Source organism: Chionomys nivalis, chromosome 18 (assembly GCF_950005125.1).
Source record: "Chionomys nivalis chromosome 18, mChiNiv1.1, whole genome shotgun sequence".
NCBI lineage: Eukaryota > Metazoa > Chordata > Mammalia > Rodentia > Cricetidae > Chionomys > Chionomys nivalis.
Window position 1 is genome coordinate 30,690,428 of NC_080103.1, and position 18,876 is coordinate 30,709,303.

Consider the following 18,876-nt stretch of genomic DNA (forward strand, 5'->3'; position numbering starts at 1 on the left):
CTATCTATCTATCTATCTATCTATCTATCTATCTATCTATCTATCTATCTATCATCTATCTATCTATCTATCTATCTATCTATCTATCTATCTATCTATCTATCTGTATGTGTATACCCTTTGTCTAGCAATGCTCCAAAGTTCCTTCATTAAAAACATAAAGAAGAATTTAAAGAAAGTTATAAAGATATACTATAATGTGTTATAAATAATGGTCTTTTAAATGTTAAATCTGAAATTGATCAACTACTTTTTTATTAATACACATGTATAAAGTTCCTCATGCGAATGATGTTCTTCTTGTGATGGGGCAGATTCCTGATGATGAACAATTTCACAGCATATGTATCTCATTTTCCTCTTGAAATCTTGAGCCTCAATGCTGTTACTTACCAGAAAAAATAAAATGCCACAAATGGACATCTCAGGTACGCTATGCCTTAATACAAGCTCTGGTTTTATTTTATCTCTATAGAACTACTATGGTGCAGCGAAGATGATTTTTTCTGACAATCCTCTTGGTCTTACTTGTGGAATGGTTTGTCCAACCTCTGACCTCTGTGTGGGAGGATGCAACTTGCATGCTGCAGAAGAGGGACCGATTAATATTGGTGGGTTGCAGCAGTTTGCTACCGAGGTATGTAACAGCTACACTTGCAGTATTTTTTCCTACTACTACAAAGCCAGAAGTTTATAAAATAATTGAAGTTCTTGGTTTGTGATGATACTCAACATGTGTGTGTGTGTGTGTTACAAATGTGTTGTTTGAAATCAGAATCTTTACACAAAACTTGGCTATAAAAATGAAAGTTTATAAAACCATATGTCAAATTAGTTGTAATCCCAGCAGGTTATTAAAATAACTTAAACCGAAAATATCTAAATTGGATGATCTAGAAATAGAATTTGTTCATTAACTTCACATTGAAGTGTAGCGTGGAGACCCTATTAGGAAAAAAGGCTATATTCCTTAACTGATAATTTCCCCTGGAACTAGCTTTGATCTTTATGCCTAGAAATATATTTCAGCAGTACTTCATACTATTCTTTGAGTGATAGAGGTTAGGGAATTTTCAAAAAACCCTGAAATGGAATAATATTCTTTAACAACATTAAGAAGATAATTAGATTATGTGAGCTTATAGATTGAAAGCTACTCGGTTATTTGCACGGAAAAATGTTTAATGAAATGAAATGTGGCTTTCTGTCATTTGTCACATAAACTTTGGTCCTGGCATTTTCTTTTATAAATCCTTTGTAAATGACTGATTCTCTGGGACATCTTTATGCTCTCTGGGGTCTCCTGTTTGAAGTGAACTAGCAAGTCAATTCTCATGTATCATTTAAATGATCAGCTTATTGGGAGGTTACAGTAAGATTTTATAATCTTGAGGGACTAGTTGGCTAGAAGACTAAATTAAATGTCTGTCTATGTTGGACTTTTAGTTAATGACTTACCTCTCTGGTTGTGTCAACTTAAACACAATGTGCTCTTTCCCTTTAGAGCCTTCCCCATAATATCCCTCAAGCTTAAGTCACTCTTTGCCTTTAGTAATAAATCAGTGTTATTCCTTTCCTGCTTTCTGGCAGGTTAATTCTGAGGAAAGACCCCTGGGAATAAGAAAATGGAAACAATTTGAGGTTGTGAGTTGATGCAATAAATTCTTGGATTTAATTTCTTTTCTTACCAAATTAAAAACTGCATTAGGCTTACCTGACCACTGCAAGGGATAATCTCTACAACCTGGGAGAATCCATAGTTGATGGAGGAGATTCACTTGGATTCCTCTCCATATTTCTTGGGGGAGCCTATTGCTTTATCATTAAGCCAGGATGAGCTTACTCAAAATGCATCACAGCAAATGAAGACCCATACAGTATGTGAATGAACTGAACTGACATGCCTAAACAAAATGATTTGTTAGCAGTAGTTTTTCAGGGATTTGGACATGAATGTGACAAGCTTATAGAGGCAGAAAGATGTAGAGAAAACAAGGAGGGGGAGAATAGAGAACTAAAGAGAAAGCAACAAAAGAAGGGAAAAAGAGGAAGGAAGGAAACGATGGTGAGGGAGGGAGATAGAGAAAGAGAGAAAGTGTGAGGGAGACAGAGAGAAAGAGAAAGTCAGAGAGGAAGACATTCACACAAAGAGAGAGAGACAGAGAGAAAGAGAAAGTCAGAGAGGAAGACAATCACACAAAGAGAGAGAGACAGAGAGAAAGAGAAAGTCAGAGAGGAAGACAATCACACAAAGAGAGAGAGTCAGAGAGAAAGAGAAAGTCAGAGAGGAAGACAATCACACAAAGAGAGAGAGACAGGGACAGAGAGAGAGATAGAGCAAGACAGAGATAGAGAGACACACAGAGAGAGAGATGAAGGAATGGAAAGAAGAAGGGACAGAGAAGAGAGAATATGAATGAATATGTGAATGACTTTTCTACTCTTACTGAGTTTTAATAAACTCCTACTTCATAGAGTCTTTATTTGTAAGGACTTTCACATTGTCCTCCTTGCTATACAGAAGTCATCAGAAATTCATTGAAAATCACGTGTACACACATGTGGGTTCTTTGTAAGCCCTACCTAATAAAGAATCGAGTACAAATAAGGAGTGTCTATAAATTCATCTTAAATGGATAAAGAAACTGTAAAAAGGATGTGTCATTCTATTTTATTTCCTTAAAACTGTGTTTCATAACTAGGCAGTGGTGGCACACGCCTTTAGTCCCAGCACTCAGGAGGCAGACACAGGTGAACTGTGAGTTCGAGGCCAGCCTGGGCTACAGAGAGAGCACCAAGACAGACCCCAAAGCTACACAAAAAAGTGCTTTCTCAACAAAACAAAAATGAAAAACCAAACCAAACAAAAACCCTGTGTTTCATAATCAAAAAAGATAAAAGACTGTGATGGAAACTGCATATAAGGGCACCCCGTTCATTTTTTTTACATTGATCAGTTTTATAAAGTCCCATATTTACTATGTTAAAATGGGGTTTACTTAAATGTTCTGGGCATTCATACACTGTGTGAAGATAGATTGCTGTGTTGGTTTAATAAAGGGCTGAAGAGTCAGTAGCTAGGCAGGAGGTAGAGGTGGGGAGCGAAAGGAATAGAAGGAGGAATCAAGAAGCAGAAGATGCAAGGAGAAACAAAGAGGAAGCAAGAGGTGGAAGATGAAAGAGAGGTAACACCACATAATAAAAAGTAGCTTAATATAAACAGGTTAATTTAGGTATAAGAGCAAGTTAGGGACAAGCTTTAGTTACAGGTTGAACTTTGTTATTTTATTTAATTTTACTTTTTTTAAAAAAACTATCTTTTCTTATTTTACATGCCAAATCCATTTCACATTCCCTCCCCTTCTTCTGCTCTCTCCATCTCCCCCATCCAACCTTAGAGAGTGTGAGGCTTTCTACAGGAAGTCAAAAAGTTTAGCACATTGTTTTGAGGTAGGAACAAGGCCCTCCTCCCATATCTAGGCTGAGTAAAGTATCCCTCCAGAGAGAATGGATTCCAAAAAGCAGTAGGGATAAATCCTGGTCTCACTGCCCCAGCCATACAAGTGTCACCCACAATCAGAGGGCCTAGTTTGGCCTCACGCTGGTTCGCTCACTGTCAAACCAGAGTTCGAAGGCTTCCATTAGCTCAGGTCAGCTGTTTCAGTGGGTGCCCCCATCATGGTCTTGACATCTTTGTATTTTCACTCCTCCCACTCTTCTACTGAACTTTGGTAGCTTAGACTGAACTTTCTTAAATATTAAGAAATCTCCATGACATTATTTCGGACTGGTAGAACAGAGAAAGACTGGTTACATGTAAATATAGCAACCTTTTGAGTTGTTAAAAAGTTGCAGAAAACATCAATTCTGTGACTACTTGCTAAAAATATGGGAAGGGCAAAATCCTCTTTTTACCAGTGACTCAACTATCGGCATGAAGTTTAACTCAAAGTGAATGGTGATGTAAATGATTTCCTGCTCTGATTGATACAAAATGATTGATTTTGACCTTTTAAGAAATACAAATCAATATTTCTCTACCAAATTAAGCAAAGGTTAGGAAAACAAACTAAATAGAAAAATAACATTTTCCAGAATTGTTTTTCCTGTAACTTGTAAATTATTTTTACAAATATCAACTCTCTAGTCGTCTTTTGTCGTTGACAGAATCTATCTGTTCTGCCTCTTCATTCACACCTAGGTGTATAATTTGGAAAAGGGGTAAATCACACCTTAGCAAAGTCTGCAGGAGGAGCAGGTGAGGAGAAAGCTACATGTGCAGGGGAGTTCTTATTCTGTCTGTAGAAGGCAGAGAGCCTCGTAATCATACCAGAATTCTTTAACAATATAGGCTCCATAAAATCTCTTGGCAGTATTGATTTGGTGTGGATATAATCAAGTTCAGGGCAATTTATAAATTTCTGTGCTTAAGCAAGGTTTAACAATGAACTGAATAGATAATGTGTATATTACACAACAACAACCATAAACTGTACAAACTCTAGGTCCATAGAGACATGGTAGAACTTCAGGAAGCAATGACTACCAAGAGTTGCTATTTCAGGGTGAACTGACAGGAAGCTACACATTTCACTAGGATTCTGAGGCTAAAAGTTTAACTTTCAAAGCTTTGTGTCATTTGCATGGTAGGTAGGTAGATATGTTGGTGGAAAAACATAGATGGAGAAAGTCCAGCCACTGTGCAGTAAGTTCATTTTGTGATATCAGGCTTCAAAATGTTGGTGACTAACAAGCCATGCCATATAATTGTTTTGGCATCTTGGACAAGACACTATAAAGGACCAAAGTGATTGAAATAACAGTTAATATTAAATAAATTAAATAAATCCACTGATGTGGTTTTGGGTTAGGGAGAATAAGCCCTGAAATCATGTCAAAACTCATGTTATCTCCCTTCTATACAAAAGACTCCATGAAAATATTCAACGTCCACAACTCTAAGCCTGTCTAGGAAAGCTAGAACTTTATATTCTTTCCAGTAGTTTTCAGTCTCTCATTTATCCTAGAAAACATTTCTAGTTGATTTTAACAGGCTTTATGTTAATCCGGGTTTTCTAGATCCAAAGTCAAGTAGCACCTACAGAACTTGGTGAGTCAGGTCATCAGTCTCACATGTCCTAGTCATCATACCTTACAACTCTAAGTTCTGCTAGATAGGTTGCTATCACAGTAATATTAAAATAGATTTAATAAGACCAATAAACACATTCAACTGATTTTCTTTTCTGGTGCTCTCTTGACCATTTAAGTATCATTCTTCAGCCAGGGAAAAGCTAGGCTTTTTGGAGTTTCAAAACACACACACACAGACACACAGACACACACTTAAAGAAATAAATGAAGGAAAATTGAGTGTCTTATCTTAAAAATTACACATTTTTTTAAATAAAATTCCAATGTACAAACTTGATATGGCCTTATGTAATGAGGGGTGCCAAACCTCTGGTTTTTCTTATTTTTTTATTTTAATTTGAAAGCCTGATGTCTGATTTTGTGATAGCCAAGTAAATTAATGAGCAAGTTTAGCACACTGATGATATAGTTTGGCAAACTAGGGAATAAAACAGGCTAGTTCATGGATATAATTTAAAATTAAGTGATCAGAGATAATTTAACCAATGCTTATGACCAATACCTTGTTGAGATAATCTACAAATAGTGGGTTAAAGAATAGTAGTTAGGTTAATAAGATCACACATGTGCCTTGCTATTTCAAACTTTCATTATTTAATTCAAATCCTGCTATTCAATACCTGTTTAAAATATTATGATCAATAACTGTGAACTCTTCTAATATCAACACACACACACTTACACACACACAGTGAATTATTTCTAGGAAAATAATATGGAGGTGAAAATAGTATAAAGTAATGCAATCAATAAAGTTGACTCTAGGGAAATGGAGCTTTCTGGAATCTAAATACAATAATATCTGTTAGGAATTTCCTTGTATTTGTTCCTTTCTTTTTAATATAATACCACTAGAATGGACTACTATCATGATAGATACCACTACACATGTAACATTTTTCATGCAAATCCTTTGGGAACTTGTAAATTTCTTCAGTGTCTACATGATGACTTATGGCAAAGCTCTATGAATGAATAAGGCTACCTAAGCTGCAATACAATATTCAATTTGTTATAAAGTGGTATGTTAGAGTTCAGAGCTTCAAAATATAACATAAGGTCATATGACCTGGGGTCTATTGACTTTACCACAGGCAAGAACTGCATGTTTTAAAGTATTTGCTTTTTTCTAAATTTTAACTACTTAAAAGAAGACAGTTTCCATAGATACATTAGATGAACATTTATACTGTGCAAAACAAAGATATGATGTTAACATGAATTGTTTCCTTCAGACACATTATGAATTAAATTCAGATTATTCATTTTACACTGAAGGATAAAAACATAATTAATGAATTATTTATATATAATATATACATACACACAAATATAAATATACATATCATAAGCTAAAAAGCTGAAAAGGATGAGAATGTAACTTGAAACCAAAAATGGTATAGAAGCATTCAGCTTTAAGATGGAACTTGGTTTACTCTGTACTAATTTTAGCATAAGCACCCAGAGATTCTGAAGCAGATAGCTGACATTGGTCTAAGTACTAAAAGCATCAGACATGGTAGAAAACTGGACTCACTTATCCCTGTTAGAAAGTTTTAAGAATTGACCAGGCATGTGGGCACTTGTTTGTAATCCCAGCACTTTGGAGGATTCTTCTGAGTTTGAGCCTAGCATGGGAAACAAAGCAACACTCCATTTTAAAAGATCAACAAATTGAAATAAGTTCTAAAAACAAGAACTTAGGATAATGTTTAGCTAGGATATAAAACTCGCTACTTATAAAACTGGCTAAAGAAGCACAAAGTCCCATATAGCTTGAGTGTTGGGCATGTACCTGTCAGCATAGGAGTTCACTTCTGCAGTGCCGTGAGAAGAGTATCTGTCCAGTACAGCATTTTGAAGGCATTTGACATTCACCATTCTGAAAGACTACTAAGGGTCTTTTTTAAAGTGATAGAAATAAATTGAATGAAAGACAAAGAACCAGCAAAACAGTGATGAAAGTAAAGATTGACCATAAGATAGTGAATAGCTCATTTTGATGTGCTAAAGTTAACATTGATGTACAGATTAATCTAATATATAAAAATTACTGATAAAAGACAAAGATAAAACAATCTTGTTAAAGATATGCCACTCATAAATGTATATAAACATAACAGAATAGCCTTATGCAAAGATAATAAGGACAATTTGAATAAAAGTTTTAATTTGATTTCAGAAGTCTAGTCATGCAGCCGGGCGGTGGTGGTGCACGCCTTTAATCACAGCACTCGGGAGGCAGAAGCAGGCGGATCTCTGTGAGTTCGAGGCCAGCCTGGTCTACAAGAGCTAGTTCCACGACAGGAACCAAATAGCTACGGAGAAACCCTGTCTCAAAAATCCAAAAAAAAAAAAAAAAAAAAAAAAAAAGAAGTCTAGTCATGCAATGTGATACCTACTTGTTACTCAGTGCTGATGAAACAGATACAGAAGGAACATGAGTTTGAAGTCAACTTGAGTTGACACTGAGACCCCATTTTTACAGGAAAATTTTATGCTAATGACAAGTGTTTTGAACAAAAAGGATATAGATAGATAGATAGATAGATAGATAGATAGATAGATAGATAGATAGAGTAGATAAATAATCTTTAACTTGTGCATATAGAAAAAGAAAGATGCCAGGTATGTGGAATAATATAAAACTATACAAAATAAGAAACCAGAACATACAATCAGATATCATGAAGATCCACAAACAATAAGTCTTTGAAAACAGCTCAATGCAGAATTCTCTGCTATATCATTTACAAGTCCATTACTATATAGACCCCTTCCAATTGCTGGCTTTTTAAATCTTATTCTTGGTTATAAAGAACATTGCCCATGTCATTAATCATTATTAATTTTCACAAAAATTATACATTCAAAATAATCCTCACATATAAATAGAATAGAGAAACATCTTTACAGTCCATCATCTTATTGCACTCAGTTTTTTGTTTTTATCATCTTGTCATCTTGTTCCTGACAAACAGTAACACTCACTGCATGGGTTCTGGCATCTTGAGTCAAACTCTAGTAACTTGCGTCCAAGAATCCATGTGTGGATTCTAAGAATATCATGATGTACAAAATAGCAAGAAAGTAAAGGTGACAAATGCAGTCAAGTAATGATAGAGAAGGATAGAGTACTGTTGGAATAAGTGTGGCAATGCTCTAACATAGAGAGGAATTTTAGCTAGGCTCCAAAAGGTATTCATCCAGATCAACAAAGTCAGAAATGGAGGCTGGAGAGATGGCAGAGTGGCTTAGAGCATGCATTGCTTTTGCAGAGTTTCTGGGTTCATTTTCCAGCATTCCAGGTGACCTGAATTCCATGGGTATCCACATTCATTCATGCACATACCTACCTTTTCTCTCCATGTACACAATGAAAAATAAAATAAATATTTTTACAAAAAAGTTTTGAGGACTCTCAAACCATAAACAAACCTCAATGCATAGAACATTGGTTGTCATGAACCTACATCTCATATTTTGTTTGTGAGGGAGTAAAATTGCTTATCACTGAAGTATCAATACTTCTGTTTTTAAATTGTAAAGGGTCAAATTGAACCATGCAGTTAAAATGTCCAGCATCATGTCTTAATCTAATATTGAACTGTAGTCATAGAAGTATGAACTATCAATTAAGAATTGTGGCTATGAGTTGAAGTCTCCATAAACAAAATGATCAGAGGATATTATAAAAAAAACCCATTGATCCATGAAGTTACATCAGTGATTCCTTAGATTTTCATAATAAATTGCTGATAGAATTTTTACTCATTTTGTGGTAGTGCTGATAAGGGGAGGAGTGAAGTATTTTTCAAGGTAAATGTACCTTTTATTTTAGGATATGTCTTGGGTAACAAATTTTCCTCTCATTTATGTAGGTCTACATTCCTACATCTTCGAAAGGTACTATTTGTAAACCCTGAACCAGATGGATTGCATTGTAGCAATTCTGTATATAAGGCATGTACATTCTCTTAGCCAGAGAGCTTCTCCATGGAGTTGAAAGAAAAAAATTGAGAATCTGAACTTCATCACCATTGGAAATGTTTGCTTTGACAAGAACTTGAAAATGTAAAGACACACTACAATTCAGTGGACACATTTGATAAAATGCTGTTGATCCAAAATATACCGTCAATGCTGAAAACTCACAATATGAATGTAAACTGGCCCAAAGTCCTTGTCACAGACCTTCTTAAGAAAGATACACTGCTGGCAAAGAGAGAGGAGATGATACTCTCATCATATAACACCAGGGAAATGAAGGCGAATCAGTCCGACACCAGCACATTTGCTGACTTGGCATCTCAGTCTGTTCAGTGCCGTTTGTCAGCCTGCAAACAACAGACTTTCCAGTGTTACGTCCTGGAAAATTTTAGATCAAGGTGTTTGGTTGGTTTCTGATGGGAGCCTATTTTTCTTAGATGATGCCTTTGCTTTGTGCCCCCTCTGTGGAAGGTGCTTTCATCTTGTTTTATTTTTTTTTAATGAAGACCAAACTAACTCAGCAGGGTGCCAATAACTTTCTCCTTCTCGAACCCTCATGCCTAATGACACCTTCTATCTCTACTTTCTGTCATTGCAAGCTAGATTCCAACATCTTATCTGTAGAGGCACATTTAAATTATAAAATACCAAAAGGCACAATACAGAATCCTGACCCTACCTGTTGCTGACTGAATGCTGAGCAACACCAACACTCATTCATTCCCATATAAAGGAATTGGTAGTTTCTTACAGACTCATGCAAAACCCATTGTTTTAATGAATTTGACTGGGAATAATTACTCTGGGTAGCCCGTTCGATGTTGGCCAACTGGAATTTAAATATTCTCTATCTCAGAATGTGACCATTATTTGTGGTGTGACCAATCTTTTTATGAGAGTGTTATATGCACTAGAGTAATTCATTTAATCTTCATAATACTCCTATGTGATACTCTTAGCTCCATTTGAAGTTAAATAGATAGAATGAAATATTTTAAAGGACTTCGTCTATTACCCTGTACCAAGAGAATGATGCAAATCGAGGTTTGACTTAAGCAGTCAGATTGTAGAACCAAACTATGTATATCACCATTTGTGCTGAAAGAGAAAAGCTACTTTAGTATAAATTTACAAAGAATAAAATGAAACAGAGCAGGACAGTAGAGACAGGGATGTTATTTGTAAATAAATATACTGAGCATGGACATGTGTTGAGTGTCATCTGAACATTCAGGCTATACAAATCAGGGACTGACCATTTACATATTCGTTCATACACTTATGAGGAGTAAACTCTTGTTTTCCTTCTGACATGCTGAGCCTCCTGCCTTGTGATGAATTCTAATTGGGATCCCCCAAACATATTTTGATTCAATATTTATACTTTATAGTTTTGAAAAGAATATTCGAAGTTTTATTCTTAAATATTAAAATAAAATATCCTTGGGCTAAAATTTATACATATTAAATACTATTAAGAAACTGCTACTCTATTTGCATACCATTAACCAGAAACTATGGGGGACATATTTAATGTCTTAGAGTTAAACTGCTTTTTTTTCCACTTATAAATGAAGATAGCCAGAAAGATATCACATGAATCCTGCTCTATTTGCTTACCACATATTAGCTTCACATAATAAACTTTTGGGCAAAATGCTTCCTTAAATAATCAAATATACTATTCTACTGTCAGAAAGTCACTAATAAACAATTATTTTAAAATAATTTATATTTTATTCAAGTCTGTTAAGATGTAATGTTAATTTATAAAGGCCACATTTTAACATATCAGAGTACATTTTGTAATTATTAATTCATAAAGCTAAGAACACTCAACTGATTGTGAAACAAATATGCATCTATTTAATCCCTAAATGAAATCAACTATATCTCTCCACCATCAATTTTCAATGTGTATTTTAAATGTTTTTATGGAAATTATGTAAAAAATTTAATTTAAGAAAATATAATAAATTTCAACTACATTTTTATTAATGCTCCATAAAATCACAAACCATAGACACTTAATTTCTTGCTAATGTTCCTTTGAAAAAGATAAAATTAAAAGATAAATATTGACGCAAACAATAGGTAAATGTCTTGAGAGACGGCTTAGTGGTTCTGAGCACTGACTTCTCTTTCAGAGGACTTGAGTTCAGTTCCCAGCACCCACATGACAACTTACAACCTTCAATAACACCAATTCCAGGGAATCTTTTTACTCTTCTCTTCTTACTAGTCTTCTGAACACACACATACTTAAGCACTCTCAGGCACCTATACATCCTCATAAAATTACGTGTCCCAAACAAAACAAAACCTCGTTGAGAGAGTCAGCAGATGGCTGTGGAGACACATACTTGTTATGGATGGTGCTGTTGTGGGCTGGGTCCCTGAGATCGGCATGATGGAAAGATAGAGCCAAATGCAAAGACAAGAAGAAGAAAGAAAATCTGTGCTGTTTAGTGTTTAGACAGTCCACCAAAGCACTGAAAAGTGCATTTATAATTTTCAAAGTTATAAATTATTGCCAATAATCAGAAATAATTTTGCAACATTTGAAAAATTCGTTAATAAAAAGAAACACTCCTCTGTGACTGGCTAGATGTCTCAGACAGAAAGAGTGTTGTGGTCAAGCCTGCTGACCTGAGTTTGATCCCCAAGTCCTACTGAGCAGATTACTGAATTCCAAAAGTTCTTTGACCTTCACGTGAGATGCTCCATGGTACATGCATGCCCCACCCTGAAATAGACACTCAACCAAAATATATCACCAAATGTTTTAACTTAAAAATATACTCTTATGTATAGGCGATGAAGAGATGACATCAAAGTTATGTCTGTCCTTAATAATTTTGTGTTTTAAGAAAGGAAACAGGCATTACCGGCAAAGTGTTTGAAGGATTTTAATTCAAATGGCAAAACACAATGAGAACCATTTGTCTCACACCGAGAAAGAGAGCTTTCTCGTCTTTGTTGCTAATGGTCTTTCATTTTTTATGTGGAAGAGTCTGAAAATGACTCATATTTTGAGTGGCAGAATTTAGTCTCAGTGGCTGATATAAAGAGGTCAGGTAGACACAAAAGTAGCATGTCTCAGTCACTAGGAAAAAGAAATAAAAGAGCTTTTCATTTTCTGGTTTTTTTTTATTAAACATAGACAACCTGTTAGGCAATCTATTAAATATTATGATGTGCCTATAGCATGAATGTTTTCCAGTGTCACATTTACTTCTCATGGTAGTCAAATTTTTGGGCGAGAATGGTGAGAATATGCATGATAAGTTACATATTCTCCCTCCCTTCCTCCCTCCCTCCCTCCCTCCCTCCCTCCCTCCCTCTCTCTCTCTCTCTCTCTCTCTCTCTCTCTCTCTCTCTCTCCTCTATGTGTCATACAAATACGGTGAGTACTCTGCCATTAAGCTACATCCCTAAACTAATTTCATCTATGTGTAAAGTTTATTTAATGTAGTATAAAATACTAGTAAGTGCCTACAGATTCAGAATGACCAAAAATTGTTACTATGAAATAATATTTAACATTAATGTACCTTTATTTAGTGCCTGATAAGTTTGACAATGGTATGCTTACAGCTTTCTCCTAGCTTCCAACCGTTAGCAGATCCCTTGCGTCACTTACATTTACTGTGTGGATCTTTGCAAGCTTACAGGTTTAATTTTTTTTTATTTATTTTATTCAACCCTTCAATGTGATAATTCATGCTAGTTACACTTTTTATATAACAATTTGTTTTTTATTCCCCTTTTTCTCTCCTACCCGCCTGCACTGATTTTTATTATCCCTCACCTTTATTTCTTTGAAGAGTAATTGTTTTAAATACCAAACCTCATCACTAGTTAACTACGTTTTCTTTTGCTGTGGTTTAGTAGCTACTACAGGGGTAGAAAATATACTCTGAGCTAAGTGCAGTGTTTGTATTAAGCATGTGTATAATCGTTGGATCTGAACTATGAAAAGTATTTAATCGCTGATTGTGTTACACAATTTAATTCTTTTTTTTTTTTTTTTTTTAATTTTTCGAGACAGGGTTTCTCCATAGTTTTTGGTTCCTGTCCTGGAACTAGCTCTTGTAGACCAGGCTGGCCTCGAACTCACGGAGATCCACCTGCCTCCGCCTCCCGAGTGCCGGGATTAAAGACGTGCGCCACCACCACCCGGCCACAATTTAATTCTTATATCACACAAATCCCACAGTTCAGACATCATTACTTTCTACAACCAATTTTAAGTTGCCTTCACCCACATATTTAAAAAATTTTACGTGATATTATTTTTTGAGGTAATTTTATAGGTTGTGTTGTGATAATACATGAGTACAAGCTACTTTTATAAAGTCTATCTCTAACCCCACCACCACTGCCCTGCTCTCTCCTTTTAAATACATGCTCTTTCTTTCTCAATTTATTAAAGTATTTTAATGCTTTAATGCATGTGGGTTTTTTTTGTGTGTAAATTCTTCTAATTCCAATTAGTGTTCCTATAGGTGCATATGCTTATATTTATAGGTATTATCACTTGGGCTAGGACAATCTATTACTTATCCCTAAAGAAACCTAAATCTCCCTCCCAGAACTTCTTAAACCATTTTTATTGACTAAAAACCTCTTAATAATTATTTATATTTCACTTAATATTCATAGTAACTTTATCACCTAAGATGATTTTAGATAATTGGAATTTTTCAATGGTCGGAAATATTTTAGCCTCACCGGATGTTTGTCATCCCTTTTAGGGGAAAGAGGCTCACATTTTTGCTTATTGACATTTTTTTCTTTATTATTTGGTGATTTTAAACCTTGTTTTTCATTACTTCACTTTTCAAAAATTTGACTGATGCTAAGAAGCAAGTTTTGGTTGGCATTTTCTTGTTTGAGGCTGTACAAACTTCTGCACATATTTTTTAGTCTGAGGACTCTATAAATTGTCCTTTAGTTATTAATTTTTTCTCGTATTCTATTATCTTTGCTTTTAGGAATCCAACTATGCACTGATTGTATCTCTTCATTCATTGTTTTTGTCTCTTTTGTCTTTTTCTGTATTTACCTCCCTATTTCTTTCCCATGCCTCCACCACAGCAGGTTTTTTTTTGTTTGTTTGTTTCATTTTTGATTTGCCCCATCTCTCTAGTGATTAATATATTTAATGATTTATTTTTATACAGTCTTCTAATAGATGTATAAAATTTAAAATCATCCATTTTTCTCTTCCAAAGTCTTGTTTAAGTTTTGACAAAGTTCTGTTTCCTGGGAATTTTAATTCTTGCTCCTATCCTTGGAGATACAGTGATCAATGTTGTCTGGAGGTGTCTAAATGATAACTCTACTCATTGGATTATATGTGCATTGCTTTCCATATTTTCTTTTCTCAATGCAGAGTTTCTTCATAGCTTTTTGGTTCCTGTCCTGGAACTAGCTCGTGTAGACCAGGCTGGCCTCGAACTCACAGAGATCTGCCTGCCTCTGCCTCTCGATTACTGGGATCGCAGGCATGCGCCACCACCACCCAGCCGCTTTCTATATTTTTTATAAGCATTCTATTTGTATTGATCAAAAGCAAGACATTATATATGAAAAATTGTCATTCTACTGTGTGGCTGACAAATAAATGTGTAAGGACAGATAATATGCATTTCAGTATGTGGCTGTGTTGGCCCAGGTGGAATTGTCTCTCTTTAGTTTGCTATTTATTTCATAACTCATCTGCACGCATGCATGATGATCAGCTACCCTGCAAGTCACCCTCAGCATTGCAGAGGTTCTATTTGGATCCTTTTTATTCTTTCCCATGCCGTTTAGGAGTTAAGCTAACACTGTGCTTTTTCTGCTCTGGATCAATGGGATCCTGAATTTCCGAATATTATTGCTCCTGTTATACAAGATTGTCCAGACTGTGTTATTGAATTTCCTGAGTCATGGCCCTCTTAAAGTTCTTGGTCTTCCTCCTAGTAAGACGGGCAAATACATTTAGTTTGGAGACAATGGTGGATCCTAGATCATTAACTCTTAAGTTGTTGCTTTCTCTCTAAAGCTTGGCACCTCTGAGCCTTGCTTGTTTGCTTCGGTGAGTCTCCTGTGCCTCTAAAACTAATCTATCATAATCATAAGTGATGTAAAGAAATACATTAATAAATTCTGTGTTTGCTATGTGCCAGGTTATTGCTGGCTACTGGTAGCTCTGTAGTAATTTGCTTCCTGAAATATGATCCGTTTTCTAACTCAGGAAAAAAGCATTCCTCTCACTGACAAAGAAAATCAACACATGAGCACCTACACTGTAAGCAATTATGTTAGATGTGTGCAAACTATACTGTGGGGGCTTAAGGAAGAATCATCTAGCATGACCAAGAGGTAGGAGCAGGAAAGGTGAGCCAAATGTCTTCCCAGAGTTCTCCCATATTCTCGGAAGGCCTTTCAGAGGCGGAGAGAAGTCAGTCCCCGTCATCAGCTGTTTAACAAATACAACTCAGTCGTATTTATGTGGAACATGCAATTCTCGTTGCTAATTAAAGTGCTGATTATGAGTTGAAACATTAAAAACTGTGTTTGAGGATGTAAAATTTAATTTCAAGTTTTAATCATCACAATTGATTTCTCTATAGGTGTTCAAAGCAATGAACATCCCCCAGATCAGAAGCCCATCACTGCCTCCTCCAGAGCATATGCCGGAAGCCTACTCGGCGAAAATTGCCCTTTTTGGTGCCGGGCCTGCGAGTATAAGCTGTGCTTCCTTTTTAGCTCGGTTAGGCTATTCCAACATCACCATATTTGAAAAACAGGACTATGCCGGTGGTTTAAGGTAATGCCTATATTTGTGTGTGTGTGTGTGTGTGTGTGTGTGTGTGTTTTCAAATGTCAAAAATAATGAGGCAAATCGGTCCCAGGTGTGGGTGGTTTGTAGTCACGGAGACACTCCAGGCTCACAGATGTTATTTTACAAGTTCTTTTCCAAAAGACTAAAAAGTACGGATGATGTCTTTCACTTGTAACTTTGAAGTTTCATTCAAGCAAGATTATATATGAATTTTTCTTTCTTTTTCAGAAATTAGAGAGGTTTGGAAAACTTTATGATGGTAGAATCAAAACACAGGAAAGGTTTAATCCCTGAAAATCTTTTGTGTGATAGGAACATATCTACCATTAACAACCTATATACGTTACATTTTTTAAATGAACTACACAATCACAATACCTTAATCAATATCAGAAATACATATACATATAACAAAATTGACCTTAAAATCTATACCAATTCAAATTATTTATATCTATATCATATCCCCCTTTAAATGTAAAAGAACATTTATAAACAATATTTGGGAATATGGGCGCAGTTATTTCTCTCCAAACTGCTTCTTGCTGAATGGTGGCGTCATTAATTAGGTCTTTCATGGTATAACCTGTATGCCAGGGTCATCTTAGTTGGCAGTTGAGTGAAGTAATTTTTTGAAGGTGTTCACAGCAACCTTTCAGGAGGGTGTGGTCTATCATACCATATTGGTTAGATGCAATCGACAGGGTCTCATTCTCTGTGAAAACAAAAGAAGACCCTCTCCAAAGCATCATATCCTTAGACCCAAATTCTGAGGTCATAATACCCTTATGATGTCCATTCTGGTTCAGCTTGGCAGCCCATATAATGAAATGTCTCTCTGTACTTAGCTCCTTTACAGTCAAAAATTTTAAAGAAAACACAATGTACATAATCCAGACTCTCTGTGAATTTTCCATTTTTACGTGGCTTATTTTTCTTTATTTCTTTTAATCTATAACTATCTCTACTCTGTCTCTTTAAGGACTTTATCCCCCTTTTTTTAAGGGCATTAACTTTATTCTCTCTCTATATATATTTTTTTCTCTCTCTCAAGCCTACGTACAGTCATCCAACACTGTGGTCTTTTATGTCTGAATCTGTTTTATTGTGAATCTGTAATTTTTTTTACTATCCAGGAGCATTTCTTAAAATGTTAAGCACTTCTTAAAAACTTAGGTTGCACCATGTAGGGGTAATATGGTACCGCCTCTGTACTGCCCAGTCTAAACTTTAACTGCACTGTTATTATGGTAATTATGGTAGTTCTTGCCTGAGACCAGTACAGTTCAGCATGGGGGAGCTGAGGCGCTCCTGCCTCAGCTTTTTCATAAATGTTCATTTTTAGAGTACATTTTATAGTGTTATTTATTCAACCAATATTTTTCCACTGGTTGAGACTTTAGTATAAGTCTTTATTATTGTTGTGAAGTAGGCTTTGGTCATGCAGTCCATTTGTGCTGATGTAGCTCTATACATGAATATAGGAACTGGTCACTTTGTATCAATAACTTTCAGACACTGAGGCCAATGTTTAGAATGGAGCTTGCTTTACTTAAATAGGCCTTAGAAATACACTGTATTATGTTTAGGCTAACACATTTATTTTAACTCAGCAATAGATATTGCTTAAAATATGTGGTACAAAAAGAAAGATATTGGATGTTAGATTTATTACATTTTTATTATATCAATTAAATTGTTATTATTATTCCCAAGTGACTTATACTAAAACTCACAGATTATAAATTATAGACATTTAAATTATGTGTTTATAGTTAACACTTAAGCTTTCTGTAGCTACTTAACTTTTCATTAAGCAATAACTTTATCATCTTGGATAATCAGAAAATAAGTTTAATATAATAGTTTACAAGATTATGATGCCTTTTCTATTTCTTGGTATCTGTAAAATGGGTATTAAATACAAAATTTCAATATTAATTAGTTGGCACTGTGATAACTCCAGATAATAGAAAATTATCCAAATTTTGTTTCCTTGTTGTAGACTGTGGTGTGTGAATTGTATGTAAATATTAATCAGGTACTTTATCATACTATTTGAGTCATTAAATAATACTAGTTGACTCCTTAAACAACAGTCACTCACATAATAGAATAACACCATAGAGAGCATCAAACGCTTAAATCATTCTGATGATCAGGAATAATTATTTCTCTGTGTTGGTTATAAATATTGAGGAATTCTCATTGTTTCTCATAAGATTTTTAGGAAATATTTCTCTACAATTTATTTTGTGGTGGAGATGCTGGATACTGTTTTTAGTGCCATCTCACCCCAGCTTTATTAATTAGGAAAAGCATAATGTACTAACAACATGTATAAACATTGTATGTTCTTTTTTCAATTATACACATCAATGAATATGTGAGTTAATTTTAAAAGTACGAGCATAATTGTTGTGTACCCTGGTAGATGAGGGAAAATCTTTTTGCCCCTTAATTGCATTTTCACAAGAAGCCGAAAATGGAAGCAGCCTTGTCTGCGAATTATTATGGGTTGCCAATTTTAGTACATGATTATGGTTCTTAGCATCTCTGTATTTCGTTTTCATTCAAATGTGGAGTAATTCATATAAATTACACTAAATGTTTGTTTTTATGTATCTGAACATTTTTAGTGAGAAAGAATGTCTTGAAACTCATGACTAAACATGTTTTTTTCCTGTTGTTTAGAGATTTTATTTTCTACCCTTTGCTTTTTGTCTTTCTGATCCCTAAGCACAGCAGCCGGTGTAAAACTTCCCTTTGTCTAGTATCTGATCCCTAAGCACAGCAGCCAGTGTGGAACTACCCTTTGTCTACGATCAGTATTAGAGGTGTTAGATTAGGAAGAGCAGTGCAGAACACTGGGAAGGACAATGTCAAAGCGTGTCTGT

General features: G+C 35.1%; 1 protein-coding gene across 1 annotated transcript in view; it reads left to right on the plus strand.

Moving 5' to 3' along the window:
* Dpyd (dihydropyrimidine dehydrogenase) overlaps positions 1–18,876 on the plus strand; it is a 764,880-nt gene that overhangs the window by 187,826 nt on the left and 558,178 nt on the right. Inside the window, exons 5-6 of the mRNA XM_057794113.1 lie at positions 476–637; positions 15,768–15,964. Of these exons, the coding sequence (XP_057650096.1) occupies positions 476–637; positions 15,768–15,964 (359 nt within the window). The remainder of the gene's footprint in view (positions 1–475; positions 638–15,767; positions 15,965–18,876) is intronic.